The sequence below is a fragment of the Furipterus horrens genome, unplaced genomic scaffold (genome assembly GCF_987537825.1).
Source record: "Furipterus horrens unplaced genomic scaffold, mFurHor1.1.pri manual_scaffold_11, whole genome shotgun sequence".
Lineage (NCBI taxonomy): Eukaryota > Metazoa > Chordata > Mammalia > Chiroptera > Furipteridae > Furipterus > Furipterus horrens.
In genome coordinates, this window is record NW_028327181.1 from 67,886,319 (window position 1) to 67,900,146 (window position 13,828).

At 37.0% G+C, this 13,828-nt stretch overlaps 1 protein-coding gene and 1 pseudogene across 1 annotated transcript in view; one reads left to right on the plus strand and one right to left on the minus strand.

Annotated features, from left to right (window-relative positions):
- ATAD5 (ATPase family AAA domain containing 5) overlaps positions 1 to 13,828 on the minus strand; it is a 43,112-nt gene that overhangs the window by 8,415 nt on the left and 20,869 nt on the right. Inside the window, exons 9-17 of the mRNA XM_090292150.1 lie at positions 13,573 to 13,732; positions 12,816 to 13,142; positions 9,008 to 9,104; positions 7,898 to 7,977; positions 7,542 to 7,681; positions 7,290 to 7,440; positions 2,682 to 2,858; positions 1,869 to 2,002; positions 1,076 to 1,169 (exon numbers count right to left, since the gene is read on the minus strand). Of these exons, the coding sequence (XP_090148276.1) occupies positions 1,076 to 1,169; positions 1,869 to 2,002; positions 2,682 to 2,858; positions 7,290 to 7,440; positions 7,542 to 7,681; positions 7,898 to 7,977; positions 9,008 to 9,104; positions 12,816 to 13,142; positions 13,573 to 13,732 (1,360 nt within the window). The remainder of the gene's footprint in view (positions 1 to 1,075; positions 1,170 to 1,868; positions 2,003 to 2,681; positions 2,859 to 7,289; positions 7,441 to 7,541; positions 7,682 to 7,897; positions 7,978 to 9,007; positions 9,105 to 12,815; positions 13,143 to 13,572; positions 13,733 to 13,828) is intronic.
- LOC149998134 (guanine nucleotide-binding protein G(I)/G(S)/G(O) subunit gamma-5 pseudogene) lies at positions 2,239 to 2,428 on the plus strand (annotated as a pseudogene).

Genomic DNA, 13,828 nt, shown 5'->3' on the forward strand with positions numbered 1-13,828 from the left:
CATACACATCCCAGCATGGGATGGAACCAGCAACCAAGGTATGTACCCTGACTGGGAATCAAACCCACAACCTTTTAGTGTACGGAATGACATTCCAACTGAGCCACCTGACCAGAGCAGGGATAGGGAACAATATTACAATTTGTTGTAAGTTTGTTTTTTGTTTTTTTTTTTAATGTGTGGTTGCCTCTCACTTGCGCCCCCAACTGGGGACCTGACGTGCAACCTAGTCATGTGCCCTGACTGGGAATCGAACCAGCGACACTTGGCTCACAGGCCGACGCTCAATCCACTGAGCCACAGCACCCAGGGCATGTTGTAAGTTTTTCAATTCAACTTTGAATGCTAATTATTAGGAAGGTAGACTGATTCTGTCATGCTGATGATGGCTTTCTTTAGCTAAAATACACAATAATCCATATGGAAATGTTATCAGGGATTAAGGAATGGCCAAATTCAGTATTAAGGAACTGCAGACAGGCTAGGTTCCATAAAATATTTTGACCAACAAATGTGGTTTTGTGATCTAATTACAGGTATGAGGAAAAGGCAAAGAACCTTGTATTTTTCCCTTCCAAAACCTCTTCACTGGCTAATGTCAGATTCCCAAATATCTAACACCCAACAAAATGACTCAAAGTAGTACCCATTTTTAAAGTCATTATTATTTGCAAAGTATTATAATATATTTTGAAGATTTTATTTATTTACTTTTAGAGAGAGAAGGGAGGGAGAAAGGAAGAGAAACCAGGGAATACACCTCCAACCCAGGGATGTGCCCTGACCAGAACTGAACTGGCAACCTTTCACTTTGTGGAACGATGCCCAGCCAACTGAGCCACACTGGTCAAGGTACAAGGTATTATATTAATTTTATAATTGCTCAAGGCTGTCAATTAACTGCAAATTTAAATAATTCTTAGTTTAAAAAATGATCTAGAAGGTTCCTCATTTTAGAAAAAAGGACTTAATTTACTAGCAGACTTTTTAAAGGAACATTTCTGACTAAAATTAGAAGTCTTTCAGAAATATTTTAACCAAAAGTAATTAATTGTAAAAATCACTTGTTACCTACCACTTGTAGTAAGGATTACAGGTCTTTTAGTTGTTGCCATGAATGTTTTGATTGCATTCAAAAACCCAGCATCTTCTTCAAAAATGACATCAACCTAAGAATCATTTATTAAATATTAATGTACTCATTAACAATATACTTCCTGAATAGTCATTATGTATACATAGCAGATATACTATATGTCTATTAGAGACAAAATGTATGAGTTTATGAACAGGGTGAATTCAGCCTATGCTAAAATCTTACAATGTCTTACAACATAAAAGAGTAAAAAAGTTATCAAACATTAAAACCAAAGAAATAAACAGATTTCAATTTATTTTTAAAAACTCATTAGTTTGTCTTTGTTTTTCTACTTTTGTCATAGACTAAGGATTGCTTGATCATGGACTGGTATCAGTACAGATTGGTTTTAGAAAATACATGCCAATTATTACTTTTAAGATACTCATAACCACAGGACCTGAACAGACACTTCTCCAAAAAGGATGTACAGATGTCCAATAGACATATAAAAATATGCTCAGTGTCACAATCATAATTGGATAACTATGACTCAGAAAAATTTCTAAAAATATTGAAAAAATTAATAATCCTGAATTGCATTAATCATCTTATGAAAAATTCTTCTATGGTTGGTTGACAGTTTCACATGCTTTAACTTCAAACAGATCCAAGTAAGTATTCCTGACTTTCTTGGCTATTTTACAATAATTTATAGTAACACATATAGTAATCTTTAGAATAAGTTTTTATCATGAGTTATCATGAATGTATACCTCTGTAAGCCTACCTCCTCGAAAAGAATGAGAGATGTTGCATTTTTCCTGTTAGGTTCCTCAGATCCATATTCTTTGACATTTGAATCAGTTGTGTTTATAGATTTAGTCTGAATAATTTGTTTCTGTTCAAAAACATTTTTGATTCCTGCAAAAATAAAATATTAATATTTTTTACAAAATTAACTTACAGAACACTGGATATTTCCATAGAATAAGCTCAAACTAAAATCCCCTGTCAAATCTGAAACAAAATAGCAAAACTCCTATATATAGATCTTCAGCATAGCTGAAGTTTAATAAATAGCAAAAGGAACTCAAGAAATAAGATCTTATTTTTATGTATCAGGGTCATTAGTATTACAAATGTTAGAATTAGGCACCATGTCTGGTTCCTCCAGTGTCACCGCTATGAAGAAAGTAGTTCAACAGCTCCAGCCCCAGCCAGGCTCAACTGCGTGAAGGCTTTCGAGACAGCTGCAGATCTGAAAGAATTCTGTCTGCAGAACATGAACCCCTGCTGACTAGAGTATCTTCAAGTACCAGACCTCAGTAAGTCTGTTCCTTTTTGTAGTGAAATGAATCTCTGACGGTGTTCTAAACCACTTCTCGTGCACCAGTGAATACACAAAAAGCGGATCCCTGTAACACGTGCCACACCATACAAACTTCTGCTGTTGTCAGTCCTTAACATCTACCTCTCTGAATTTTCATGAATTTCTATTTCACAAGGATGATTATTTTATATACACTGGCAGCAGCATACAAATAAACACTTAGTATAAAAGAAAAAATGTTAGAATTATTTTGTCAATTTAATGTCTTACCTTTATTATTTTTCAGAAGTTCTCCTATTTCTTCATGATTTTTTGGCTTGGAAGACACTTTAAAATAATTTGCCAAAGTTTTAGGTGGAACTGTTACTTTTGGTCCACTACTTTGTGGTGATGGTGGAGGAAGTTTCCGTGGTGATGTAACAACTTTCTTAGGGGAATTTAATTTTTCTGCCAAAAACAAATTACACTTAAAGAAAAACATTCTAAAAATTAAACAGATAGCAAAATGGAGCTATCCACAGTTTATATTTCTATTCTTAAGTTATAAATCAAAGATATAGAAATTTTCTTTCATTCTTACATTCAAATACTCAATAGTCAATTATTACCGTATTGTTATTCCATCAGTAGAGAAAGTAAAACCAGTCATTTGGAAAAGATACTCTTTTTCAAAGACATAAATTCTTGAAGCAAGTAATGTTCATAATCCCTCCATTCACTTTCTCTACACCTAAGTGAGCTCAGAAAAGGCCGGAGAGAAACTGTTACCAGTACATACTGAGCACTTCACAGAACTCTGTTGTCCAACTTCAGCTTAAGGCTATAGTAAATTAACATTGCAAATAAAGAATATGTTTTTCTAGAGATGCTATGGACAATGGATACAAAGTTTAAAAATAAATGGTTAATCCTTGCCCTCTCCGGAAGCTGAAGCCCCAGGCCTTTATTGCAGAACATGTACTTTTCTTCTTTGTACGTACCTTGATTTGGACCTTACCTGTTCTATTTATTATCATAGGGCCTTGGAGCAGAATCTTCCTCACGTACCATCTTGTGGACATGATTCCATGACTGTGTCCTATTCTGTTTTTGAACCCTCTATCCCCACAGTACTTATAATATATCTTACATATTAACAGGTGTCCAAAAATGTTGAATTTGAAAAAATTATCATAGACATCACCACCATTTCGTAAAAATAGGGCATTTTAACACCACAAGATGAACAATGCGTAATCTTTTTTTTTTTTAAGATTTTATTTATTTATTCTTAGAGATGGGATAAGGGAGGGAGAAAGAGAGGGAGAGAAACACTGATGTGTAAGAGAAACATTAATCAGTTGCCTCTCACATGCCCCCAACTGGGGACCTGGCCCGCACCCCAGGCATGTGCCCTGACTGGGAATCAAACCATTGTGATCTTTCAGTTTGCAAGCTGGCGCTCAATCCACTCAGCCACATCAGCCAGGGCAAAATGCATAATCTTAAAATAAAAAAATTTCTTTATATTGAACAGATTTTGATTTATTTTACAAAACTCATTTGTCTTTGTTTTTCTACTTTTGTCATAGACTAAGGATTGCTTGATCATGGACTAGCATCATCAGTCCAGACTGATTTTAGAAAATACATGCCAATTTTTACTTTAGGATACTCATAACCACAGGACATGAATAGACACTGCTCCAAAAAGGATGTACAGATGTCCAACAGACATATAAAAAGATGATCAATGTCACAATCGTCAGAGAAATGCAAATTAGACCACAATGAGATATCACCTCACACTTGTCAGAATGGTTATCACCAATAAATCAACAAACGAGTGTTGGTGAAGATGCAGAGAAAGGGGAACCCTTTTGCACTGTTGGTGGGGATGCAGACTGGTGCAGCCATTGTGGAAAGCAGTATGGAGGTACCTCAAAAAATTAAAAATCGAACTGCTTTACAACCCAGAGATTCCATTTCTGGAAATATATCCAAAGGAACCCAGAACACTAATTCAAAAGAATATATGCACCCCTGTGTTCATTGTAGCATTGTTTATAATAGCAAAGATTTGGAAACAGCCCAAGTTCCCATCAGTAGATGAGTCGATAAAAAAGCTGTGGTATATTTACACAATGGAATACTACTCGGCCATTAAAAATAAAAAAGGAAATCTTATCCTTTGCGACAGCATGGATGGACCTAAAGAATATTATGTTAAGGGAAACAGAGAAAGACAAGTACCATATGATTTCATTTATATGTGGACTCTAATGAACAAAATAAACTAACAAATAAAATAGAAAATACTCTCAGATACAGAGAACAGACTGACAGCAGTCAGAGGACAGGGTGTTTGGGGTCTGGATAAAAAAAAGGTGAAGGGACCAAGCAAAGAAAAAAAAAAATGTAGACACAGACAAACAGTATGGTGATAACCAGAGGGAAAGGGGGCCGTGGGGAGGAAGGAGGTAAGGGAGGGATAAATGGTGACAGGAGGAGACTTAACTTGGGGTGGTGAACACACCAATACAATATGTAGATGACGTATTATAGAACCGCACACCTGAAACCTATATAATATTAACCACTGTCACCCCAATAAATTCAATAAAAATTTTAAAAAGACGTTGGCTATCATGCAACAAAGGACAATGATGCTGGAGAGACGGGAAACAAACAAGGTACACTGTGGGACTGCCTAGCTTATTAACTTGAGAGAACTTCCAGGCCAGTGAAACCTGAAGAGATCAAACTGTCTGTAAGTAACTTAATTGCAGCCCAGAATAAAAGTCAAGAATAGTGGCAGGGAAACAGAAATATCCAGCATCACCCTGGCTGGTGTGGCTCAGTTGGTTGGGCGTCATCTCACAAAGCAAAAGACTGCCAGTTCAATTTCTGGTCAGGGCACACGCCGGGGTTGTGGATTGGGTCCCCAGGGCTTGTCAGTCAATTTTAATATCCCTAAAAGTGGGATAGCCAGCCATTCTGTATCTTCTGCTGTCGTCGTCGGCAGCCGTCCGTCTCGAGAGACGATGGTGTAGCTTCTTAAGAGTCTATCTGCACCGCCGAGAATGGTTGTGCAGTCCGACTCGGGAGTGACACGGTATCTGTCTCCTCCCGTGTTGAATCGACATCTTGCGATGACGCTGGAGTGTCCTCTCCAGTGAAGCTGAAGCTACAGAGCCTGGGCGGGGTGATATGGAGGGTCTGCTGTTGCCCATGCAGCAGACCCCCCCTCTCTTCGCAGCTGAAGGGTCCAAGGGAAAGACGGAGTCAATACAGCTTGGCTTCAGGTGCGCCGCAGGAGTTGCCGGTGTTGACTACAACGTCAAACCGCCTTAGGGACCCCGGCTCCGGATTTTCTGTCGGGGTTTACTCCCTTAGCCTTTCCCCTGAAGAGGTATGCCGCAAGGCAGCGGAGGTTTTTTGGAGTCAGAGTTTTCCTTCTGCTGTGATGCTATAGGAAGTACACAAGCCCCATCTATGAATGCATGCTACCCCCAAATGGAACCTGAATCTAATCAGGAACAGATCGAATTGCCAGTTTACAAGAAATATAGGAAGAGGAATATACTAATACCATGAAGATACAATCAGTCAAATCCATAATGTGAGAAATTTTATGACAAATGACCCCATTTTCCTCAACTAAATGATATGAAAAGAAGGGTGAAAGAATTGTTACAGAGATTAAAAAAACTTAAGAGACCCTAATCAAACATAAGATGTGCGGTCATATTTGGATTCTGATTTAAACAAACCATTTGAAAAAATAGAAAACTAAACTGCATATTAGATCAAATTAGGGTATATAGTTAATCTTGTTAGGTCTATATTCAGGTATGCTTTTTAAAAAGTCCTTTTCAGTTAGAGATACCTATTAAAGTACATGTAATTAAATTATATGGTGGCCTTGAGACTAGTTTTAGAACAGCACTGTTAAAAATTAAAAAGGGCCCTGGCTAGATACTCAGTGGGTTACAGTGTCTTCTAGCTACAACCCAAGGCTGCAGTTTCAATCCCTGGTCAGGGCACAAATAAGAATCAACCAATGAATACAGGGATTAGTGGAACAACAAATTGTATTTCTCTCTTCCTCCCTCCCTCCTTTCACTTTCCTCCTTCCCTCTCTTCACCCCCCACTTCCTCTCCCTCTAAAATCAATAAAAAACTAAAAAATAAAAAGGCAGGGAAATCCAAGATGGCAGAGGAGTAGTGGAAGCTACTCTAACCTCCTCCCAGGACCAATCTGGAATTACAGCTAAATTGTGGAGAAATCATCCTGAATAACCAACTGAACACTAGCTTGAAAAAAAATAAAAAGGCATGGGCGGTCCCTGGTTGGGCTGCTCAGTGGGTTGGAGCATCGTCCCATGCAACAACAGGTTGCAGGTTCAATCCCCAGTTGGGGCACGTACGGGAAGCAACCAATTGATGTTTCTCTCTCTCTTTCCTTTCCTCTCTCTCTGAAATCAATAAAAACATACCTTTTTAATGTTTTTATTGAGGATTAAAAAATTAGGCATGGGTAGCAGGTAAGGAGGGTGCTGAAAAAATGAAAATAAATTTAAAAATGCTAATTATTAAATTTTTAAAAATATTTATTTATTTATTTTTAGAGAGAGGGGAAGGGAGGGAGAAAGAGAAGGAGAGAAATACTGATTTGCAAGAGCTACATCAATTGGTTGCCTCTCGCACACACCCCCAACTAGGGACCTGACCTGCAACCCAGGCATGTGGCCTGACTGGGAATCGAACCGGCAACCCTTTGGTTCCCAGGCTGGTGCTCAATCCACCAAGCCACACCAGCCAGGACACTAATTATTAAATTTTTTTCTTAGATTTTATTTTTTCAAAAGAGTATGACAAAGAAAATAATTTACTTACTTGGTGACTTGCCTATGTTGTAGCTGTTAAAAAAACAAGGTTTTTGTGAATTTACACCTTGCTTGTCTACTTGATGGGACTGAGTAGCTTCCTTTAGTTGACATAGAATTTGTCTTCCACTGCGCTGAGAAGAAGCATTTACTTCAAATACCTAAAGGAAGAATATATTTAAAAAGGCAGAATGGTTTATGTTCTCTTTTAATTCAAGGGTAATTACTACAGTAACACTGTTTCACTGTGGCTCTGACTAACCTTAAATCCAAGCTCCTGAGCACAAGCATAGACTGCAGCAGTTTTCCCTACACCTGTTGGTCCTGTTATAAGGACAGTATTACAAAGGCGATTCTCTTCTTCATCTGAACTGCCTTTAAAGTCAATTCTATCCGACAGATCTGAAAAATTATTCAAATACATATAAAATGATGACTGCTTAGGCAGCAATTCTATCTCACCAAACCCCACAAACTTCATGCCAATAAATGCTACAAATTTAATGTGTAAAAACTAGGACACTGAATATAAAATATGACTAAGACATTTTATAGAAGTTTTTAGCAAATATAACTCTAAAAGTTTTCAGTGAAATGGAAAAAAATGACTCAAAATACCTTCTTGTTTCTCATCTCTTTTTCCCTTCAAATTTTGTCTTTCTTCCATTTCAGCTCTTCTTTTCCAGTCTTTCAACCAACTGCCGTAAGAAAATGTATGTCAATAAAATAATTCACAGAATAAAGATAGACTATATGCATAAGGATAGTCACATAGTCACTGCAACATGGTTTCTATTAGCCTCCAAAAAAAAAAAAAAAAAAGAAAAGTACAAGTCAAGGAAAAGACGTATAATGGTACACCCATATCAGAAACCAATGCACAGCAACTAAAAAGGATGTGAGTAGATTGTGTGATAACATGGAAGATGTCTAACGTACAATGTTAAGTATAAGGAAGATTAAGTTCTAGTCTGGAGCTAGACCACCTGAGTTTAAATTCTAGCTCCATCATTTTCCAGCTGTGAGACCTTAGATAAGTTAATCAACCTCTCCAGGCTTCATTTCTCATCAAAGAGATAAGGACAATACTTAAACCCTCATACTATTCTTCTAAGAATTAAATGAGCTAAAAACAATGTAAGTACTTAGAACAGTGCCAAGCTCAAGGTGTTAGCTCTTATTATGGGTTGCAATTCCTTATATGAAATCCTTTGGGCCAGGTGGGTTTTAGAATTCTGAATTTTTCCGATATTAGGATGGTAATTCAGTACCTTTATGTGCTACATAATACCCCTAAAGAGATTTGTGACAGTACATTCATAATCACTCAATATCTCTATTTTAAAAAATGTATGAATTCCTACAAGTGAGATCAATAAAGACCACAATAAACTTTATATAATTAAGTTAATATACTTTTAGTTTTCAGAACTTTTTGGATGCGAAAATTGTAGACAAAGGATTATGGACCTGAATTAGTAGTAATATGATACCATGTGTTAGAAAAGAAGAAACTAAAATATGAATAATATATTTTTTGGAAGATTTTACAAGAAACCTTTAATAGTGGTTTACCTCAAGAAGAAGAAAAGGATATTTACTTAAAATTCTTCTGTACTTTTTTCTTTTAAGATTTTACCATATAATGTATTACTTTTATAACTTTTAGATTTTTAGAATAAAAATTTTAAAAATTAGATTAATAAACTATTTCTCAATTTTACCAACCTATGCAACTTTTTTATAGCTAGCTCATTGCCTATGAGTTCACTGGAGTTCTGAGGTTGATACTTTTCTGTCCAAAGCATGTCTTCAGTTCCAGAATCTAAAGCAAAAAATATACAGTAAAGTATCTGTTCCTTGACATAAACATATATTCTTAGACATTTACATCAGTTTGATGTAACAATAAATATTTGTACAAATATTGTATTTATACTTACAAAATGCCAAGAAGGCCATTTCAAAACTTAATATTATACTTAAAATTCTTTACATCAAATTCCCTCTTAAAAACTACCATAAAGTTTCATAACAGTAAGGTTTAAAAGTATCCATTTAAATATTGAATAATAAGGCAAGAAACATGAAACATGAAAAATAATTTTGCCATACTACCCTGGCCTGTGTGGCTCAGTTGGTTGTTGAGTTGTCCCACAACCAAAAGGCTGCAGTTTCGATTCCCTGTCAGGGCACATACCCAGATTGCCGGTTCCATCCATTGGTTCAGTACCTGCACTCCTGGGTCCGTGTGAGAAGGGAGGCAACCAATCAAGACTTCTCTCTTGCATTGATATTTTCTCTCTCTCCCTTCCTCTCTCTCCCAAAGCAATGAAAAACAAACAAACAAACAAACAAAAACCACAAAATGTTGCCCTGGCCAGCATGGCTCGGTTGGGCTTCAACACGCAGAGTAAATGGGTGGATTCCAGGTCAGAGCACATGTATAGATTGCAGGCCTGGTCCCTGGTTGGAGCGTGTCCAATAGGCAACCGACTAATGTTTCTCTCTCACATCGATGTTTCTCTCCCTACCTTTCCTCTTCTCTAACTAAATAAAATCTTTTAAAACAATGTCCTCGGGTGAGGATAAATAATAATAATAATAATTTTACCATAAAACTATTTAAAGAACAAAAGCAGCATAATTTTAGTGAAGTCTCTCTCTCTTTTTTAAGTATTTTATTTATTTATTTTTAGAGACGGGAAGGGAGGGAGGAAGAGAGGGAGGGAAACATCAATGTGTGGTTGCCTCTCGCACGCCCCCAACTGGGATGACATGGCCTGAAACCCAGACATGTGCCCTGATTGTCAATCAAACTGGCGACCCCCTTGGTTTGCAGGCCAGCACTCAATCCACTGAGCCACACCAGACAGGGCTAGTGGAGCCTCTTTTGACCACTGTAAATGAACATTAAAATGTCCAACTTCATAAGGACTTCCAGTCAAGAGGCAGAGTAGGCAGACATGGCTCACTTCTTTGCACAACCACATCAGAATTATAACTAAAATATAGAACTACCATCACTCAGAACCATCAGAAATCGAGTTGAATAAAAGTCTGACAACTACAGAATTAAAGAAAACACATCCATCCAGACCGGTAGGAGGGGCGCAGACATGGAATGGGCTGGTCCCTCACCAATGTGTGATGGATAAAAATTTGAGAGGGATATTTCAGGTGCAAGAAGTCCCAGGCCCACACCAGACCATGCATGGATCTGCCAACAGCAACCAAAGCTCAACTACAAGAGGAGGGTGTATTCAGCCCATACCAAGGGAGCACCTCAAGTACCCTTGGATGACAGAGAGGGCTGTGTCACTGTACCCTACAGGACACCTACTCAATTAGGCCATGCTACCAAGACACGGAGTCAAAGCAGCTCTACCTAATATGCAGAAATAAATACAGGGAGGCTGCCAAAATGAGTAGGTAAGAAACATGGTCCAACTGAAAGGACAGATCAAAACTCCAGAAAAAGAGCTAAATGAAATGAAGATAAGCAATCTATCAGATGCAGAGTTCAAAACACTGGTTATAAGGATGCTCAAGGAACTTAGTGAGGACCTCAAAGGCATAAAAATAATCCAGTCAGAAACGAAGGATACACTAATTGAAATAAAAAACAATTTACAGGGAAGCAGCAGTAGAGTGGAGGAAGCTGAAAAAAATATTAATGATTTGGAACATAAGTAAAAAAACAACCGGTCAGAATAACAAGTAGGAAAAAAGAAATTTAAAAATTGAGGATAGTATAAGCAGCCTTTGGGACAATTTCAAGAGATCCAACATTCACATCACAGGGGTGCCAGAAGGAGAAGAGAAAAAGTAGGAAATTGGAAATCTACTTGAAAAAATAATGAAAGAAAACTTCCGCAATCTGGTGAAGGAAACAGACATGCAAGTCCAGGAAGCACAGAGAGTCCCAAACAAGCTAGACCCAAAGACACTTGGAGGCCCACTCCAAGACACATCACAATTAAAATGCCAAAGTTAAAGATAAAGAAAGAATCTTAAAAGCAGCAAGAGAAAAACAGAGTTATCCATAAAGGAGTTCCCAGAAAACTGTCAGCTGATTTCTCAAAAGAAACTTTGCAGGCTAGAAAGGATTGGCAGGAAATACTCAAAGTCATGAAAAGCAAGGACCTACAACCTAGATTACTCTATCCAGCAAAGCTATCATTTAGAATGAAAGAGCAGATAAAGAGCTTCCCAGACAAGAAAAAACTAAAGGAGTTCATCAATAACAAAACATTATTTTATGAAATATTAAAGGGGCTTATTTAAGAAAAAGATCAAAACTGTGAACAATAAAATGGCAAAAAATACAAATCTATCAACAATTGAATCTAAAAAACAAACTAAACAAACAATAAGAGAGACAGAATCATGGAAATGAAGAGCGTTTTGATGGTTGCCAGATAGGAGGGTGATGTGCAGGAATGGGTGAAGAGGTGAGGGGATTAAGAAGCACAAATAGGTAGTTACAGAATAGCCATGGGGATGTAAAGTACAGTATAGGAAATGGAGCAGCAAAAGAACTTATACACATGACCCACAGACATGAATAATGGTGGGGGAATTGCCTGAGGGAGTGGGAGGTGTTGGGTACAGGGAGGCTAAGGGGAAGGGAAGTCAGGACAACTCTAATTGCATAATCAATAAAGTATAATTTTAAAAAGATGTCCAACTAAGTCATGTGGGTTAAACGGAGACATATGTTACACTCCATGTTGAGAATATAGATTGTTGTAAAGATGCAAATTCATTCCAAATTAATCTATAAAGTAATGATTTTTCAAAACCCCAATGGGATTTATGAGAGTAAGAGAATCTATAGTCCATTTAATAGAGTAGATTCATAAAAGTTGCTTTTAAAAATGGTAGACTTGCTATACAAATATCAAAACATACTCTAAAGCTACATAAATAGATGAATTAATCAATTCAATAGGATACTTAGGAAAAGCTAGATATCATGAATGGGAACATGTCAGAAGTATGAGAAACAGGTATCAAATATGTATAATAGGATTCCAGGTTTAAAAAAAATTTTTTTTTACCCTCACCCGAGGACATTTTTTTCATTTTTTTTTTTAGAGAGAGAGGAAAGTGGGGGGAGAGAAAGAGAAAAAGAGAGAGAGACATAGATGTGAGAAACATCAACTGGCCACTTTCCCTATGTACCCCAACCAGGGATCGAACCTACAACCCAGGTAAGTGCCCTGACTGGGGATTAAACCCTCAACCTTTCAGTTTATATGATGACATTCCAAGCAACTGAGCCACACTGGCCAGTGCGATCCCAGATTTTTAAAAAAGCATATGTATTTACAGAAGCACAGAAAACTCAAAGACCAAACACCAATCTGTTAATCTAGTTATATATGATTCTAATCAGTGAGACTTCCACTTGTTATTTTATACATATGTATTGTTTGAATTTGCAGTGAGCACATATTAAAGGAGAGGGGAAGTGGCAGATTAGAAAAACAACAGAAGAGTTCTAGGACCAGAGGGAGAAAAACTAATTTACCAGCAACAGAAGATATTTCTGATGTAGACGCTTTATCATCATCTATTATCAGAACATCAGAATCTTCTGCTTCTGTTTCCACTCTACATGTGGTACCCAAAGCAGTCTGATTCTTCCTGTAGGTTTTAGAACATCGACCTTTGGAAGAATTTAGCTTTATCCCAGTGGAGTTGTTTCTTTTGTCAAGTTCTTTTGGTTTTCCATTTACCGTTTTTGGGTTTTCTGAATACTCATTTGGTTTCTTTCTTTTTGACTTATGGTTTTCAATTTCCACTCGTTTCCTTTTGGTTTCTTTTAGATTGACACTGGGCTCTAGTTGTAGAATTTCTATTTGGGGAACAACAGAAATGCATGTGCTTAGTAATAAAAAAAATTAATACCCAATAATGTTAGTATTACTTCAAAATATCCAATTGTCTTACTATGAAATGAAAGGCAAGAGTCAAATGTGGCATACTGAAAGCAAGCTGAATATCTTGTTATTTAGACTGTCTTTGTACAAGCTCTATAAATTCAAATTCCCTCATTTAAGGCTTTCCTTAAGTGAATTATTAATAGCTGTCTTAGGGTTGGCATCTTAGAGGCTGGCAGGGGCTTACAATGCATTGCACAAGACGCTTTACTTCAGTTGAACAAATTCTCCCTGCCAGCCATAAGCAATGTTCTCTTCATTATGACAACTTCCAAGAGTCAATAGCTAACTCTTAGTGCTTTCAAAAGTAAAATGTTAACATAAAAAATAATAATTATCACTAACCTTGTTTACGATGACATTCAGAGAGTACTTGGTGCTCAGTTCGTTTTTTCAGAAGCAAAGAAAAATATTTCCTCAAAGAAAACTCAGGATTTGACCACCTAATTTCTTCCAGCAAAAGATTTCTTACTTCTTCAGTCAAGTCTTTCCTTCTGCCCATAAACTGAAATAAAGAATAAACTACTCAATAACTGACCCACATCATCTATTAACATTAAGCACAATGCTACCAACTACTTTGTCTATAATAAGTCAACAT